We start from the raw sequence: 18,818 nt of genomic DNA, 5'->3' as shown, positions 1-18,818 counted from the left end.
GACCACAACTGCTGAGGTGTGAGCTGGTGCGTTATTGAAAATCACTCGACTTCCTCGATTCAAATGAATGCCAAACACAAACAAATAGACCGATCTGGCTGTAACTTGGTGTGTGTTCCTCCAAGAGATGCTACTAACTAAATCTAACCTTGATACGCGCTAGTAGTGCCATCAGCAGTGACTTTGCACGGACTTTTCGAACGACCCTCGTACATATATGTATATATATACAGATCTGAAAATAATTTTCTAGCGCTATCTAATAAAATAATTACTATTAATTATGAAAATTCAAACATAATGAGTAAATACCGCAAAAAATTTTGACATTCTAATCAGTTTGAGTCCTACAAAATTGTTCTGACGATCCAACAAAATTATTTTCAGTAATCTATAAATTTTTAAATACTTCAGCAAAAGCGTCTTTTTTTCTTCCTATTTTGTTTCTCGCGCTACTTTACTGTTTATATGTATTATCGTCATATTACGTCGTGTCATTGTTTATGCGATTGCGATTGCAATCTTTAATACGAAACTCCAGAGGCCGCTTCTTTTGCATCTGAATTGTAAATTTCGTGCACCGCGTGCGTGGAATGATAAATACTATCCTTCGTTCTCGTAGAGAATCGACTCCCCGGAGAATCGTACGTGACTCAGTCCAGAGAATAGCTCCTTGCTTCTTGCGAAGCGGCGGATTGAGCTTTTCGGCTTTTTCCTGCCGCGAGAAGAATAACCACGAGAGATAACTGCGAACAAGCAGTGAATTAAATCGAAGTCAATATTTCCCATGAATTATAAAAGAATCGCGAAAGATACTGACGTGGCGGTAGGATCGTAGACAGGTGAGTCGAGTCGAACGTTCCATCTTTAATTTAAGAAATAATTCGCTGTAAATGTCGAAAGCTATTATTGAAAATCATTATTAATAAATTTCAATCAATCTCTGATGGGGATAACATTTTTGCAAAGGAGACCCGAAAGCGATATTGATATTTTATTAAAACGTTAAGTAATTAAGTCAGCAATATTTAAGTAGTATTATACAAAATATAACAATATTTTAAGCTGTCAACCATGTGGAATTTTGTATCGTGTTTGTGTTAACAATAAATTTGTTGCAATAAAATTATTCGCAAATTTTTAATTTTTAATAATATATAATTATTAATATTCTTGTAATAATATTATAAAGATGTTTATATTAGCACAACAAATTATTAAATTACATGTCAATTTAATAAGTGATATTATTACTCCGGTTCTGCTCATAAATGCTTCAAGACGGAAAAAGGTTTCAGCTTGCACTTTGCAGAATCAAATATGTATATAAATTCACACAGAAATATTTAAGTACTAAAACCTACTTTAACCGAATATAAAATTTTTAAAAATTTCTCTTTAATTAGATTCTCATCAGTATATCTAAATTCGTATATTTTTCACGTTAATAACCTGAATCTTTGAGCTTTAATGTAGATTTTTATATTGTTCCCGACTGTATTAAAATCAGAAAAAATTCTTGGATAATTGTAAAAGTTTTAACTATAAAAAATAATAATAAAAATGTTTTTTTACTATCATAGAAGTCTGTATTGTATTTTACTTTTATTTCTTACAGATTTTAAATTTATGTACTAGAATTTACTATCAAAATATTGACTGTATCTTTAAAATTTAACTTGACCGGAAGTTTTATTTTATCATTTGTACAAAGAGAGAATTTGTATAAAGAGAGAGAGTGAGAGAGAGAGAGAGAGAGAGAGAGAGAGAGATTTCTAAGCGGAAATAGATATAATACATATATAATATAATTAAAAATAAATTCATATATCATTTTCGAACTTCGAAAATGACAATTTTATATTATTATCGATGTTTGTCAATAATTCAAATAAACTTATTCGATTTTTACACACACGCGTTGCGTTCATGTGAAAATAATACACGTACAGCCGACTATTATAGCTCGTTAATTACCGTCAATGATCTCGAATCCAATAACCCTGATGCGTTATTAACTTTTGCAGTGATAATTTATATTCCATTGCATTTATTTCGCGTCATTTATCGCGCTCGAAATCACAAGTAAGCCTCCTCCGTTTCCCATCAATTATCACCATTCATCGTGATTCCTATCGGCGAAATGTCGCTATCTTATTCGTTTATTATTAGCACCGTCAACGGTAGCGTGTGTCGTTATCCGATACGCCAATTCATTGCCGAAACTCGACAAACCTACAACCCTATTGGCTCTCGAGTGAGGATTGCAGTTTTCTGTTCCTCGCGAATCGACGGATCGAGCTTTCCGATACGGATAAAGCAAGAAAAGGAGGATCTAAGAAAACAGAGAAAAGAGTGGCGGCGGGAGGGGGATGAACGACCAGTGGATCAAACCGAATCCAATAACTCCCGTGGGATTACAACTCTGGCCCACGGGAACCGATCGTATTCCCGAGGAGATAGCGGGTGTGAGACGCGAGGCAGGAAAAGTGAAATGGGCGAGAGAAAGAGGAGAAGAGAACAGTTGCAGTTTGGAAAGGTGGTCTCTCTCATTCGGAGGAAAGGGAGGAGGTTGGAAGTTGGCAGCTTTCTTCTTTGCGGGCACAACGGAGACGACGATATTTTGTCGAGCTCGATCCGAATGTAGAGAACAGCGCGGGCTGCATTCGTATCAGCCGTTATAGCTACATCTAGAGGTGAATGTTGGCTTGCGAGAAGCGGAGAGAGAGAGAGAGAGAGAGAGAGAGAGAGAGAGAGAGAGAGAGAGAGAGATAACGAATTCGCACAAGCCCCAATACCCTACGCGTAGACACGTAGACAATATTAATCGGTCGCGGCGGTCGCAATAATTGCCATCGCTTTTTATATGTCGGACACGATATCGCCCCCTCGGGCTCGGGCAATCGGGTCGCGCGGAACAAACGGCCAAAGCAACCCTACCGCTAAATGATAAGAAAATACGCTGTTCAATCACGAGCTTGTCAGCCTCAACGGGGTTTCCGTGACGCGCCTCACCAAGGCGATTCGCCCGGCAAATTGAATTTCTCGAGGCGCACGTCTCGCGCGGCTTGGATCCCGATCTCGCGGCTGGTGCGCGAGCTCGCACGCGAGCAACGAGAAGCAACGAACGAAAATGAGTTAGCGCCGATTCCAGACGGGCCAACGATAGCTACGGACCGGTGTGTAACTTATAAGCCGTTCGCGGGATTTTGACAAATCGTCCGAGCCCGACCAGTTCCCGATTTTCTCCTTGAGTTTCTTTTTTCTTTTCTCTTCTCTTCTTTTCGCTTCTTTTTTCTCCCGGCCCATCCCCGGCCATCTCGTTTCCTCTTTTCCCGACTGATCCAGCCGCCTCCTAGTGTCGGTGCACTAAATCCTCGTGCCACGCCGCGCGAAAACTTTTTCCCCGCGAAGTTAGAGTTTTCTCGGGTTTATCGATGGTGCGGGTAGTTTTTACTTGGCAACTCCTTTTTTCTCTGTGCTTCCCCTCCCATATTCTTCTGCCGTCCGGTCTCTCCTTCGTTCTTTTTCCCGCCGATGGCTCGTTCCCAGTCGTCTTTACGTGGATCGGATAAGATTCCATAGCCACGCAAATCAAGCGGAACAAGCGGTTGTGCCGATTGCCCGATCGGATGGGTGCTTTGCGATCAATACGATAAAGTAAGGGCGGTCCCTCGTGCTATGATAAGATTTATCGAGTTATGTTAATCCGGTATCTTAGCAATTGCTCCATTAATATCTTGTCTTGGAATGATATCAGAGATTGTATCGTTTCGTACTTCTCGCTAAATGTGACCACTTTTTGGTGACCAGATTTGGTTTTTCATTTTCTGATTAACTCGCGATTAGACTTAATTTCACGATATAAATTCGTTCGTGTCGTTGAAGCTCTAAAAATTTTTGCACTTAAAACGAGATAAATTTCGGGCGTTGAAAAGAAAAAAGGCAAAAATGCTGAGTACAAAAGTACACGCGAACAAACTTAATGCAAAAATTGTATTTTTCTATAATAGCTGGTCAATTACTAAACTGATGATTTTATAGTAAGTTTTATAGTTTCTACTACAAAACCATCAGTTTAATGATGAATCATAGTTACACAGAAAAAAAAATTGATAACTATTAAATGTTTAGTTAAATAATGCCAATTAAATGTTTAATTAAATAGTAAAATGATTTTTGATTATATATTATTGATTATATATATATTAATCACACATTTAATTGGCATTATTTTACTAATCATTTAATAGCTATTAAATATATCCTGTAAGTCATAAATTTTTTTCTCAGTAGAAAAGCACCGTTTTTACATTATTATCAGATAAATCAGATTAAATAAAGTTAAATCTAAACCACGAGTTAATCAGAAAATGAAATACCGGATCTCAGGAGATATTCAGGCTTTGGTTAAAGATAACATCGCAAAGTTCCATTGAAGGTAATTTCGGCAGATCGCAAACAATCGCAATACTTTCACGTGGAAACGTTAAAAGATGCATCACGCGTTCCAGTAATGTGAAACTAGTAACGCTGAACTTTGTCGAGGAGACACATCGCGAAAATGGAAAAACGCAAACTATAGAGGACGAAGAAGAATTGTACTTACTGACTAAGGTGAGAAAAGGCGTACTGTGCTGCAGAAAATGGGGTGGGCTGCATGCTTCTTCCGGTCTAGATACCGCACTTCCCGTTTGTAGCTCGATCACGTGGCCGTCTCTTCGGTAGAATGTCATACACATAAAACCGCTCCGACTGAAAAAAGAAGGGTGCGAAGATTCGTAAAAATCAGAGCGACATATTCCATTACTTTAATCGCGATCACTGTAAATATCCGAACAGGTATTCAGAAGAACGGATGTGGACTAGAATTATGAAGTTTTATAGCGATTTCGTGAACACGAATCGATTCTCCCGTAAATCTTTTTCCATGCGTCATATTTTTTGTTTGTAATAAATATTCATAAATTTTTTATGTAGCGCATCTTCTACCATATTTTTAAAAATACAGAATTAAAAAATAATAATTTGAACACAAAAATATAAACGTTCGTGTTTTTGCTATTAACTCTGCTGGTTTGTCCGAGTTTATCTGATTCAAAATGTAATTAATTTTCCCTAATATTTTAATTAAAAATTTTTTCCTCTGTATTTGATAACTCTTTGCCTGTTAATATAAGATCATTTTTCTATGAAAATTTTTTATTTTTAGAGCTTTTTAATCATATTGACCCTTTTGAACAGACCAATAGAGTTAAAATTTACAAAAACTAATTTATCTTTGTGTTTCTGATTTTATATCAGTTTTATAGAAAATGGTTTTATTAAAGTATTTAAAGTTAATACAAGTTTAAAAAAAAATTGTATTATTAAAATAATTATGTAGGACGTTTAAAATGGGGTTGCCAGAATGTCAAAACTTTTTACAGAATGCTCATCATGCTTGAGCGTTCTACATAATAGTTTTGATAATTCAACAAAATTAATTTCAGATCTCTCTCTCTCTCTCTCTCTCTCTCTCTCTTTCTCTCTCTCCATATCTAGCTAAATTTTTAATACTTCAATAAAATCGTTCTTTTCGTATAACATTTGCAAAAACTAATAATTTCTCAATATAAGTATTTTGTATATAAAGCAAAATTATAAAGTAGGATAAGTGATACAGAAATATAAGACGATCTTACCAGCCAACAGTAAAGTGTGCCACCAGTGTCATCGTCATCATAGTCTGTGCGCCGTTCGACTGTTTTATGCTGTTACAAAGGATCTTCACGTCTTGATCCTCCGGTCCAGGCACGTATTGCAAGTCCATGGACCCGCTTTCAAAACTTGACGAAGTCGTGTTCGGTCTAGTGACGTGCAGAGACGCATTTCGCGGATGAAACGTATAAGATCTGCCGAGGTCCAGAGTGTGCCAGGTCAGTCCACCGCTCGAGTGTCCAGTCAGCCAATTTGGGAATCGACATTCGCCCGGAGACGAGACTAAAATAAAAAACGCCACGTTTTAGTTATTTAATTACGTGCTTTCGAATCTAATTAGCCTTAAATTATTATTGGTATTGAATGATGCTACATATGTAAGAATAAACACTAAAATTCTTAAATTTCAATCATAAAATGGTATAGACTGTATAGAGCATATAGTCTAATTTTGTGTATGTGTGTTTCCTCATTGCTATCGATACATAAATTTTACGTACAAAAACATAAGCCACTCTTAATTAATGTAACACAAGTTTTTCGTACATTTCACACTTTTAATGACAATGAATGAAAATATTTATAATTTAGACTTTTATAAACATAAATAACTTAATTATTAATTAAAAGGAAAGAAAAAATAAACACTAAAATTCATAAATTTCAATCATAAAATGGTATAGTCTGTATAGAGCATATAGTCTAATTTTGTGTATGTGTGTTTCCTCATGATACACTTAATAAAATATGTAATAACACAAACTGCTTAAAAATTGCTGTTATAATACTGACTAAAAAGGTTCATACTGATATAAGGGATAGAAGTTTTTATAATTTATCCACTTATTAGCTTACTAGCTTTTAGCGCTCATAGTAGATTGGATCTCGATTGATCACTGAGAAAATATAACTTAGCGCTCAGTGACTTGGCTCACTTGTATGTAAAACTTATGTACCTATTGATAGTATATTGGGATTAAAAGTAAGAAATAGCTATTGTAAAATCACATTTTTCTTAAACGAATGAAACAAATTGGAGGTCGAGAAACAAATTACTTAGTTCTAAAACATTTCAATACAAGACTTCCATTATTCTTAATGCAATCTACGAGTACATTTCTGATCAAGAAATTAATTCTATAGAATAGAATATCTGTGCCAAAATACTTTTACCATGACGTTTTGTTCTATGGAAAGAGCGGTTTTGTTAAAATATTTAAAAATTTAGCTAAATATACAGATCTGAAAATATTATTTTTGTTAGACTATCAAAATATATAGAACTCTCAAGCTGGTTGCTAGAATGTCAAAACTTATTTTGACAGTCCAATAAAGTTATTTTCAAATCGTGATGAACATTGCTAAATTTTTAGATACTAAGCAAAATCATTGTGTAGAAAAATTCTATTGTATTTAAATGCGAAAATTTTTTAATTGACGTAAAACTGCGATTGGATTTTTTCGTCAGATAACATGTAACCGAGCTTTCCTTGTTAACCGAAGAATTCTACCGGGGTGTTAGGTCAAAGGTGGATCCTACTTGGAACCTCTCTCCGCGCAACTCTCGTAAAACGAATGATTCTCCGAGCGATCGTTATGCGTCCCATCACGTATACGGGCTCGTCGTCCGTAAAGGCCGCCGCGGCTTCGACGTCAGCGATGACTACGTCGAACCGATGCCGATCGGCCGATGTGGTACCGTTGAAAAAAATTCCGCAAACTCCACGGCCGCTCACCGTAAAGTCCTTCGTATCGCAGAACGACGAAGTCGATAAAACCGACGACGTCGATACTCTCCCGACAGCAAGGTAGAATCATATTCCGGACGTCGCGCGATCCAATGAATACGCCTGTCCAACCTCTCCTTTGCCCGCTCTTCCGTTTCGTTTTCATCCCACAATAGCGAATGTACTGACGATGTACCAAACCCTCCGCATGTCATACGTTCGCCGCGTTCCACTTCCGGTCTGAGTGGGACGTAAAACCGAAGCGTCAGAAGAGAGGTCACCTCGATTCACGTCGAGTGGTTTCGCGGCGCAGCGGTGCGGTGGGGTACGGTCGAGGGCGAAAGGTCGACCGAGCGGGTTAACGGAGCGCGCGGAGTATGGTCGGTTTTATGGCATATAAAGGTATTGTTGCACACCGCGCAGCAATGAATGGAAATAATTCAACGAGCTGGCTCGATAAATACGTCCGCGATGCCCACACACGACCAAGATACAAATTCTGCGATCGTAAAAGTCGAACGAAGTCTTTTCACACGTTCCTTTCAAGATAGAAACAATATCGCTGCTATTTCGTTTCTGTCATGTCATGCAAGAATTAATATCGTTGATAAAGTTATTGATTTGTAAATTCGCGTTTCAATATGTTTTCCCGTTTTATTTTTTCATTTTATTCGTTGATATTTATTGATTGGTCCGTATTTTTTTCATTGGATGTCAGATAAACTATTATACCTGCGTAATTTATTTATTTAACAGTATGTATAAGAGTGAAAGAGGCGTGACGTGAAACTTTTTAAATTGCGTATCGTATAAAAAAACAAAAGGTACAATATTACGTAATATCACATGTGCTGGTGACCTGTATTGCGCTCTTTCAGTAAAATGCATTTTAAATTCCCATTAAATGATTTATACTACAAATACAATTACATATTGTCCCAGTTTCGTTCCTTTTAGATTAATTGCAGAAAACACACGCAAAATATAAACGTCCCACGTACGTCCCACTGTACGTCCTTTTAATAATATCACATGGTGAAATGTATTACATAATAATACTGCTCTATATTGCTTTATTATTTTCGCTTTTTTTTTTTAGAAATTTTACTTTTTTTTATAATCATTCATTTTCAAGTTTTCGTAGACATTTCTTTTCCGATAATGAAAAATCGCAGGAGTCTTTTTTCAAGATTATTATACATATATCGGACATGTCGATCATTTAATCTAGAATCGCGATGGTTCAAAAAATAGTCGACGACGTTAAAACTATGACAATTGATGTTGTTTTTTTTTTTTTCAGAAATTAAGTTCCCAAGATTGGCATTGGAAACATGTTGGCATGGCGGGCAACTATACTGAATGAATTTAACTGCTCTGAATCGAGCTATATGCAATTTTGAGCGAATTACAAGTAATTGTAATGCAGATAAAGCGACGGTAATTCGGTGGAATATGCGTGATGTCATGATTATGAATTTATATACGAATTAATAATTGAGTGGATGTACGCGTACGCACGTGCGGGGAATTACGTCCATGTCGACGTGTGCAGCGAATATTACATTTATACCGTTACTGGCAATCGCGTTTGACAAACGCTCGACATTTGTATTATCCACAATATTCTTTTGTAGATGTAACCGAATTAGGTTAAAGCAATTCGGTCGCGATGATAATCCGAGATAGAACACAGAGAAATATATAAATCGCATAATCGTAAAATGAACTGTATAACACGTGTCCGACCTCTGATCCGACCCTTAATCTTTCCATAAATTTTTACTTTTTTAACATTTACATTTTTTATACTCGTTTTCATTTTAACAATTTCAATTTGAATAGTTTAAAAAAAAGATGTAATTAAATCTCTACTTCGGAAAAGTAAAGATGTACGAATATTTGTACGACTATTATTCTTCATTTCCTCTTCTCTATGATAGTATATTTTTTTATTAAAATAATCTAATTCACTAAATGAGAAATTATAAAATCATACAATTTTTTATGTTTATCTAATTTGTCTGATGTATGTAAAATTTAATAAATTTTATTTATATTACAAAATACTTAATTTAATCCTTCGTCTGCAATCATATTTTACTTCTTTCTGCAATCTTGGCTTTTATTGTCCAATCTAAATTGTTTATTGTTCTAGGTTTAAAAAAAATTTAGGATTACTTTTAAACATCTTTATTTTACATCAGTAAACAATTTTAATTCAAATGTTAAAACTTTTATTTAATAAAATTGAAATTGAGCAAAGTTAAAGATGAAATTTAAGAAGGAAATTTGGTTTGGCCAATAAATATCAAGATTGCAGATGAAGGGTTGAAAACTGAGTATTGCGCTTTATGGAATCAATATTTTTCACTTTTTTTTAGCTTATTAAAAAAAACGTTAATAATAAATAATTAATATAATAAAATATTAATAATAAATAATTAATATAATAAAATATTAATAATAAATAATAATACACTTTCGATTAACAGTTTCCGCAAAAGCTGTAAAAGAATTGATACGCTCGACCATCTTTCATAACGATCCCTGGCAACATTGTCTCTGAAATTTTTTGATCGGGTAATTGGAGCAATTTGTCCTTCCGTTCGTCTAACTACTTGACTCTTCCTCGAACCGAGTACGCTCTGAGCGAGTATCTCAAGTTGCAGTCTCGCAGTTTTCCCCAGATATTTACTCTGGCGAAGTAGATGCCGAGCTAATTGAACAAACTTTGGATCTCGACCGAGGCTGCGGACGCGGTTAATAGGGGCTCGCGAGTGTCGGAAGATGAGGGCGAGATACGTACGCGAGCTGGGAGTGAAGTGGAACAAAAGAAGCCCAAGGTAAGGCTCGAAGGGTAAAGCGGGAAAGGTTCAATGTTAATCCATTTTTCCGCGTCCCTTCACCTGGGTGCCCTTCCGCCTTTACCTCGCGCTTTTTCCTAGACGCGGGTCGTAATATTAACGGCGGCGAAGCTTACAAGCATCCCCCCAAGGTTTGTCTCTGACTGCGTCCTTAAGCCTCCCTCTTCCTTCTTCCCCGCCCTCTCCCCCTCCTCCCCTCTCGTTCCCTCTTCTTTTCTTCGGTGAGTTTTATGCGCGTGTCGGTGACTCCCACTCGACTTAAAACGATTTGCCGAAGAAAGTGGCAATTGGAGAGGCATCCGATGATGAGGCGCAGTAAAGAGGCAGAGAAAGAGAAAGAGAGAGAAAAAGGGAACGGTAGATGATGCGACGCCGGAGATGGCGTAGGAGAGGATCGCGAAAACCCATCGGAGTGAAATCCGTTAACGAAGTTTGTTGTGAGACTGTACGCGAGGCAAGATACGGGTTTGCAAACTCGGTGGTAAGGGATGGTAAAGCCAGGTAGGGGCAGGTGGGCCAGGGAGGGAAAAATAAAAGGCGAACGCGGAAAAGTCGAGCAAATATGCTCTTCTTACTCGCGAAGCGAACCCGGCGCGTGTTGACACGTTCGATTAGCGCGTGCCTGCGCGAGTGCAGTTTCGTTTCACGGGGAAACAAGTTTAAAAAAGACAGACGAGGGCGGTTTTGCGATTCATCATCGGGCTTTGTCATCGCTTGCGGGAATATCCTATTATCACGTCACGTGAGCTTTATCATGCAAATAATAGCATTAATAGCGTTACCATCAATCTCCTTCAGCTTACTTCTATTCTTCTCATTTTACTGACGAGTACCAAGTGGCTACCGCCCATATTTTTTCAAAGTTATTAACTGTTATGTTTATAATGCGACATGGAAATTCTGAAATCTTTGAATTTTCATAAGGAACGTTCGATGGAAATCATTATTTAAATTCCATTCTAAAATTGGAAAATTTGTGTTAAATTTAACACCGAGTTTAACATACATCACATGTCCCAGACGGTGCACTTTCTGTATTAATTTAATAAAACATTATGTAAAAATTAACACAAAAAATATTACGCTTTGACACAATTTGGAAACAAATTTTACTTAGTAAAATTAACATTTGTAATATGTTAAATTAATATATTCTATACTATTACATAATAATACATACACAATTTTTCGTATCACTTCGAGGTCACAAAACTGGAAATCAGGAAATTGTCAGAGAAATTGGAAACAATCAGGAAAATCAGGGAAAAGTAAGGGAATTTCGCAAAATATTCTAAAAAATTAATTCTTGGCTTTAAAGAAGTTTAATAAACATACATCATACACCGCAGTGTTTTTGGAATTCTATTAATTTAACAATTAAAAATTAAAAATTAAAAACAGCAACATTAATGGTAATTTATATTGTTATGTTAAATTGATTTTTCAACAAAATATTTAATGGTTTTCACAAACCAGGTCAGAAATATAAAAATTTTCAAAGTATTATTAGAAGTCAGAGAAAATCAAATAAAATTTTGTGTGGAAATCAGGAAAAAGTATGAAACTTTAGGATGAGGTATTTGTGACAACCCTTTCTGCAACTCGAACAAATCTAGTATAATCGGGCCACATACTACCTTTGACAAAGCCAATTCAACAATAACAGGCATAACGTAACAAAACGTCAACTCACGTGGCACGATAATGGCACTACATGCGAGATGCGGTGCGCGAAGAATTGGTTGTTACGCAACAATAACAATGGATGATCAGTTATTTTTCGATGGCGCTTACCGGATAGGAAATAGCCGGGTATACTGCATAGCCGAGTGCTCGGCCGCGCGTGACAGTGTACGCGTGTGCGTACAACCACCGATTTTAATGATCGCCTCAGATAGAAGCGGCGACGGTAATGTCCGAACCCTGTTTATCACCGACCCGCTTTTGTCCTCGCGCGATAATTTCGGCGGATAGTATCGCGATAGTATCGCGGCCGCGATTCATCATTACGCCGAGTATCCGCTGATCCGCCGGACGTGCAACGGCGAAATTAAGAAAACACGGAATATTTACGACTGCGAAATATCCGCGTGTACATTTCGGATCAAAAGACTACGGGAGCAGAGAGCGGGTATTACGAGATGTTGTTTAATCCAACGTTATTTATCCTCCGGCTCGGACTGGAGAGGAGGAGCATCCTGGAAAGCATCACGGAACGGAAAAACGCATCGTGGCCAAACATGAGGGGAGGACGGTGTGCCGATCAACGTGGCCCTTCGCGATGCTCTACGAGTTTTAAAGCCCGCTTTCATCGCCCCGAGAATTTCATATCTTTCCTTTCGCGATGATATTTATCAAGTGTAATGCGGGAGCGTGAAGCCCTGGTAATTATATATGAATCCATTAACGGAGCGAAATGGGATTGCGAGCCCTCGAGATGAAAAGCGAGTAAGACGGAAATGCGCGAGCGGGGTAAAAGGGAGAGGGAGATGTAGAGCGCGACCTGCCAGACGTCGTACAAACACGTTCTTCTTATTCATGGAATGAAAAACCCGTACGTTGATTAGCAATTCTTTCAAGTATACGCTTACGTTACCGCCATTGCATTCCGGTTCGCATTTTTGCGAGTTATAATTTAATATTGTTGAGTGCTGCGAATATCCCGCTTAAGACGCTATAATGCAAGATCGTAATGCAAAATACGCATCAGAAACGATGTAACATCATGGCGTGGCGACGATCCGCAATAAAAATTTTCAAAAATTCGGTCAGATAGAAAATAACGATAAATTGAAACGTCCATGTTCCCGATGGGAATCCTCGTCAAGCACGTATTTACACTGTAATAATTAAAATCTACGAGAGCGGTACAAATGGAAAAATTTTAACGATGGCGAATCACACAACTGGATGGGAGATACAATTCGCTGATATGATTTATTATCATGCAATATCTCACGATAATTAAACATTTTTTAACTGCCATAACTTTTCCACTATCCATTAAATATCTTTGTTACCGTGCGAAATCTTCACTGCAGCCTTAATTATTAACTGAATCGGAAACTCCTATCACTTTCTTACTTAAAAAAAATGATAGCTAAAAAATGAAGTTTCTCGGAAAAAGAAAAAAATTATTTTTTCAATTTAAAAGAAATGATTAACTAATTAAATAATATATCAGGAAAAAGATATATTCTTAATAATTAAATGTCATTTTTGCCATACGTGCGACCGTCTTTAGAAACACTTTTTATTTTGATGAAATGAGATTCTCCGCTGATGAAGAAACCAACGAGTGAAATTAAGTCTCTGTTATAATTTAAAATATTCTTTTATATCTGGATGTTATTAGAATTATGTCTTACAGAAAAAATGGTTTTGTTGAAGTAACCTGATAATTTAGTCAGATTCAGATGAAAATAATTCTATTGGAATATCAAAATAATTATGTAGAACGTTTAAGTCGATCTGGCTGGAAAACTTTATGCAGTATTGCTCATCATGCATGAATTTCCTACATATCTAATTATTTTCATGGTCCAATAAAATTTATTTTCGGATTTGTCTCGACCTAAACCTTTAGATATTTCAACGAATCGTTCTTTCCGTATATAATTCTTAATTCTCCACATATTACGTAATAAGTTTTTACGGATCTATTTTCTCATCTATTGTTTGCCCGGTTTTATTAATCTAAAAGTAGATAAAATCCTTGAATGCTTTCTTTCATCAATGAATCTCAATGCTTAACTCGGTTTTTATTGAAACGTTAAAATTAGAGAACGGTGAATTAAATAAGAAAACTCGTTCCACACAGAACTGTAACTGTAGAAATAGTGACTTTGTTATTTAGAATTATAGAATATGTTTAATTACAGAATATATGTCAGTTGGTAAATGAAAATCGGATATATATTGTGCATTAATTTCACATACTTCTCGATATGATCAGATCATTATCATTGTCAATATAAAAATAGCAACCATCTGAAAGAAATAATTCAACGGAATTATCGAATGTTTGAATGAAATGAGAGTTAATTTAATGCTTACGTATCATCGCTCGAGGATGAAAAATTAAACAGTCGTCAATATCTACACGTGTAATATTAGAAGAAATCAATTACTGGGTGCATTAATTTTAGGGTCTAACAATTTTAACATTTTGTAAAATCAAAGTAAAATAACTTGCAGTATACGCGATCACGATCGTATATATATCGATAATTTATAACGCGCGATGTGAAAACACAGAAAGAATCATTTGCTAAAGTATCTAAAAAAAATTATTATAATTTAGCTAGAAATAATTAAGCTTAAAAATAATTCTGTTGAACTATCAAAATAATTATATGGTATAGGACGTTCAAGCACATAATGAGTAATGCTGGAAGAAGTTTTAACATTCTAATTTCTGCGCCCTATACATAATTATTTTGGTGATTTAACAAAATTATTTTCAGATCCAGCTAAATGTTTAAATACTTTAGTAAAACCGTTCTTTTCGTCTATAGAAATATCTCAACAATCAAGTGACCAAATGACAAATACGGAGAAATTCGATTTTCAGGAATTCGACTTTCAATCGCGTCATTGGGACTTACCTTTCCTCAGGGTCATCGTTCGGGAACCTTCCATGGGACTGAACAGACCGTTGCACGTCGCGTCGCCGCTCTGTGCCACCCGGTATATCTCGGCGGAGCCTTCGGGTACCGGCCCGCCCGGCAAGGCGACTTCGTGGTCCATGGTGCCCATACCCATGGCCGCCCTGTTCAGATTACCCTGCACAGTCTGGCCTGCCTTCTCATAAACGAAGCATCGGTATCGATCTTCGTTACTGGACGCGTGGCCGTGATGCAGACGGCCGACTAAGTAACGGCTGCTGCCCTCCTTCCAGGTGGCCAGACATTCCAGCTCCTCCACTGAAACGCGCAAAAGAGATATATACCATCTTGAGCAAAACCTTCCGAGCTAACAGTAATTTCAAGTACAAGTTTCGTAAAATCGTTCGCTTGGTATAGTGCGCGGAACCGTGTGAATGGCACGCAGAAAGAATGATCTTACTGAAGATAGGTATCTAAAAATGTAAGTATCAAAATGATCATGTAGGATGCTCAGATTTGACGATAATGCTGCAAAATATTTTGGCATTCTAATAATCAGTTTATTTAAGTGTCTTACATAATTATTTTAATGGTCCAATAAAATTATTTTTAGACCTAGCTAAATAAAATTATTATTGTACCTAGCTAAATTTTTAGATACTTCAGTAAATTCGTTCTTTCCATACATAACGTCTTTCAACGCTTTCTCAGATATGATGTATTGGAATGATGTGCAAAATTCTCGTCGAATAAGGGCTATTTAAATCCTTCGTGATCACATCTTTCGAAAGTTCTGTAATAGGCACACTCCAGGGTCGAAATGCCTCCAGAATGCATTTAACCGTTGCTGTATTTATAGTAATCAGAGATGTATTAATTAGAGAACACAAACCCTCAACATTTTTTTGGAATCAAATTGAATCTAATAATCGCAAAGAGTTAAGATCTACACATTGTTGAATCACTCATGTGTATTCACGGAATCTGACGAACCATCCCTCTACGGATTTCTTGACGATCTTGAGCCGATCTTTCCTCATTGACTATTCAAGTGGCTAAAACTCGAGAGTCTCGAGAAACACTTAGTTACCGAACGGTGTTTCTTTTTAATCCCCTACGAGAACTCAGTGCGATATCGACAAGGATTCCGCGTGCGAAACTAACAAATTGTCAACGGCGCAGCGCTCGACGTTAAGATCTGCTTAGATCCGAGCACCGTGTGCTCTTGGTGCGCGCACGGGCGCAGAAAGCGTGTGCAAAGCATTTGAAACTTCGAAAGCGCATTTAGCGTTTCGAAGCGTGTTACAAGATAATGGTGAAGCACGGTTGCGGCCTGACACTGCACGCTCCTATGTTTAAACTGTCTGGCGCAACAAAATTAAATGAATTTGAGTTTGACGGTTGGAGCGCTAAACGTGCTTTCGAAGTTTCAGGCGTTTTACACGCTAGACTCGTTCTCAGGGACGACCGTAGCACGATATACGTCCCAAAGTTTTATTCTGCGAGAGCGACTCCGCGCGCAGCTGAAACTATTCGCTAGACAAAGAATCGAAAGGAAAGCTCTTAATAACACTCGCTTAACGGTCCTGGCTGCTTGAGAGAGGCTCTCGGACAAAGTCTTCCGAATGTACGTTGTAGCTTCGGATACTCCGGAAACTTTATAATATCTACAGTAAACGTTGGAAAAGTAGAGCGATAATAGGGTAACTGTCCCAATTACTGTGCCTGTCCCTATTAGTGTGCTTGTGTATTTCAATAAGTCATAAAGAAAACTAGCACAAATAAATAAATAAAAATATTTTTTTTGTTAAGTTAAATTATTAATACATACAATACCGAAGATAATATTTTATTTGTTGAGTATTAAAGTATTTTAAATATTTTTCGAAAGATATGAGGAATTTATGTAAATCCAGTAATACATATCGCAAGATTTTAAGCTTGTCCCTATTAATGTGTCCTGTATTGGAGCTGAGAACGTTGTTTTATGAGTGTACTTTGAAATAAATATAATTAAAATAATGATTTATGTAATATTAATATAAACAATTAGCTTAAATTTATTACCTGTTTTAATAACTATATGTTAAAATGAGTCAAATGTGGATAGACACACTAATTGGAGGCACATTAATAAGGCCATCGCCGCTTAGAGGGCTCACTAATAGGCACAAAAACATGTTTTCTATTTTTATCAAAAGCATTATAAAGTATTAACATTTTTTAGATTAAAGAAATATTATAGAAAAAGAAGTAGTTGAAAAATCGATATTGATTGCAAGCAGATAAAATTAAAGCTACAATATTTATAAATTAATTCAGTAATATGCAAATTGGCTAAAAAGCACATTAATAGGGTCACCCTATCGTATTTGTATCGCAATTGCTATATTCATCGCTCCTGTTTACTTTTTCGCGGTAAAGTAGGTTTTGTACGTCGATGATAATATTCAAATTAATCCTCTAGAGCTGACAATGGGTCTATTAGATCTATTCAACTATACATTCTTTATATTGCGCAGCTACAATTAAGAATTTCGCCTATTCAAGCTAAGTGCGTACAGTTATTAACTGTATACCATTATTGTAAATAATAATAAAAATATTTAAAATTAAGTAATTTTAAATCCTCAAACTCCTACAGAAAGCAATTTAAGGTCTAATTGCCAACGTCATTTTGACTGGCGAAATTTAAACATGTATCTGTCTTTTTTTCTAAATTAATAAAGACAAACATATATTTGAGTCTTAAAGCTAAAATAACGTTAGTCTTAGTCTTTTAAAAATGTTGCATGTCTTACTCGTTCATTATAAAATTGAAGATGACAAAAATATCACTAACATCCTTAGAAGACATCCGAATGTCTTCAGTAAGATATTTGACATGTTTTAGATATCAACTAAATGACATAATGCACAGCATTCTGTTGTAATTGCTATCTACAGTGTGAACACCGTTCTTACACGCTATCACTGTGTGTCGTCACTCGCGAGGAACTCTGGAAATAAATCAAGTGAGGCAGGGGATGAATAAAAAATCTAGAAGTATTTTTAACTATATAAAAAAATAACATAATAAAAGACATCACTCGATTAAAAGTATCCTGCAAGTATAAATAGCAAAATTAATATGTTTTACACACTACATTGATAAGGTTTTTACATTGATCTGCAGCTATTTTAGCTGTTGGCTGTTTGCAATTTTAATTATACTACTCTTTATATTCTGTAATTTGACGTACGACTCTGAGGATCGATTGTGTATCTTGGAATGAAATAAAAATTACGAAAATGAGCAAATTCACTAGAATATTTATAATTTTATTGGTCAACATCGAGTGAGCTTCGTTCACTTTTGTAATTTTTATCTTGTCCTAAAATATACAATCGATCCTTGCATGCCAAATCTATACATATATAAAATAAGCGAAATTTCTTTGAACTATTAATTGTTATTAAAATAAATTTAGTGTTCACACACATTTTTTTTATACAAATTGTCATTTTGGCTCTCTTTGAAATTAATTGATGCCTTTAGTCAACATAAATGGTCTCACAGATTTTGACGTCAGAGGATTAAAATATTACCGCTGTACGGTAATATTGTGTGAATACTAAAAGCAATGCCTCCTAATCATCAAACTAATTTGTCTTTTCAAGATACAGAATGACATTAATCGTTTGAAAATGTCGATATACATCGCGGTCGAAACTTAATGTTCGATTTGGGGAATCGTTGAAAAGCAACCCTTTCGGCGTGTCCATTATCAGCCACTCGCAGAAGCTAAAAGCGCCGCTTCGTAAAGAGGATTTCGATTGCGCTCCTGTAAACGTCATTGAAGGAACGAGCCAATGCAAACGGTCGAGAAAAAGCGGTGAACAGGACGAGAGAAGTGAGGAACATCCGGACGGCAGCG

The 18,818-nt window shown here is 36.3% G+C and overlaps 1 protein-coding gene across 1 annotated transcript in view; it reads right to left on the bottom strand.

Moving 5' to 3' along the window:
- The window catches only part of LOC108750299, a 304,877-nt gene that overhangs the window by 48,770 nt on the left and 237,289 nt on the right, over positions 1-18,818 (bottom strand). The window contains exons 7-9 of the mRNA XM_018489664.1: positions 14,902-15,219; positions 5,685-5,982; positions 4,610-4,755 (exon numbers count right to left, since the gene is read on the bottom strand). Coding sequence (XP_018345166.1) covers positions 4,610-4,755; positions 5,685-5,982; positions 14,902-15,219 — 762 coding nt within the window. The remainder of the gene's footprint in view (positions 1-4,609; positions 4,756-5,684; positions 5,983-14,901; positions 15,220-18,818) is intronic.

This window comes from Trachymyrmex septentrionalis, unplaced genomic scaffold, assembly GCF_001594115.1.
Source record: "Trachymyrmex septentrionalis isolate Tsep2-gDNA-1 unplaced genomic scaffold, Tsep1.0 scaffold11, whole genome shotgun sequence".
Taxonomy (NCBI): domain Eukaryota; kingdom Metazoa; phylum Arthropoda; class Insecta; order Hymenoptera; family Formicidae; genus Trachymyrmex; species Trachymyrmex septentrionalis.
The sequence above is the reverse complement of the archived record's forward strand: the minus strand, read 5'-3'. Positions and strand labels throughout refer to the sequence as shown.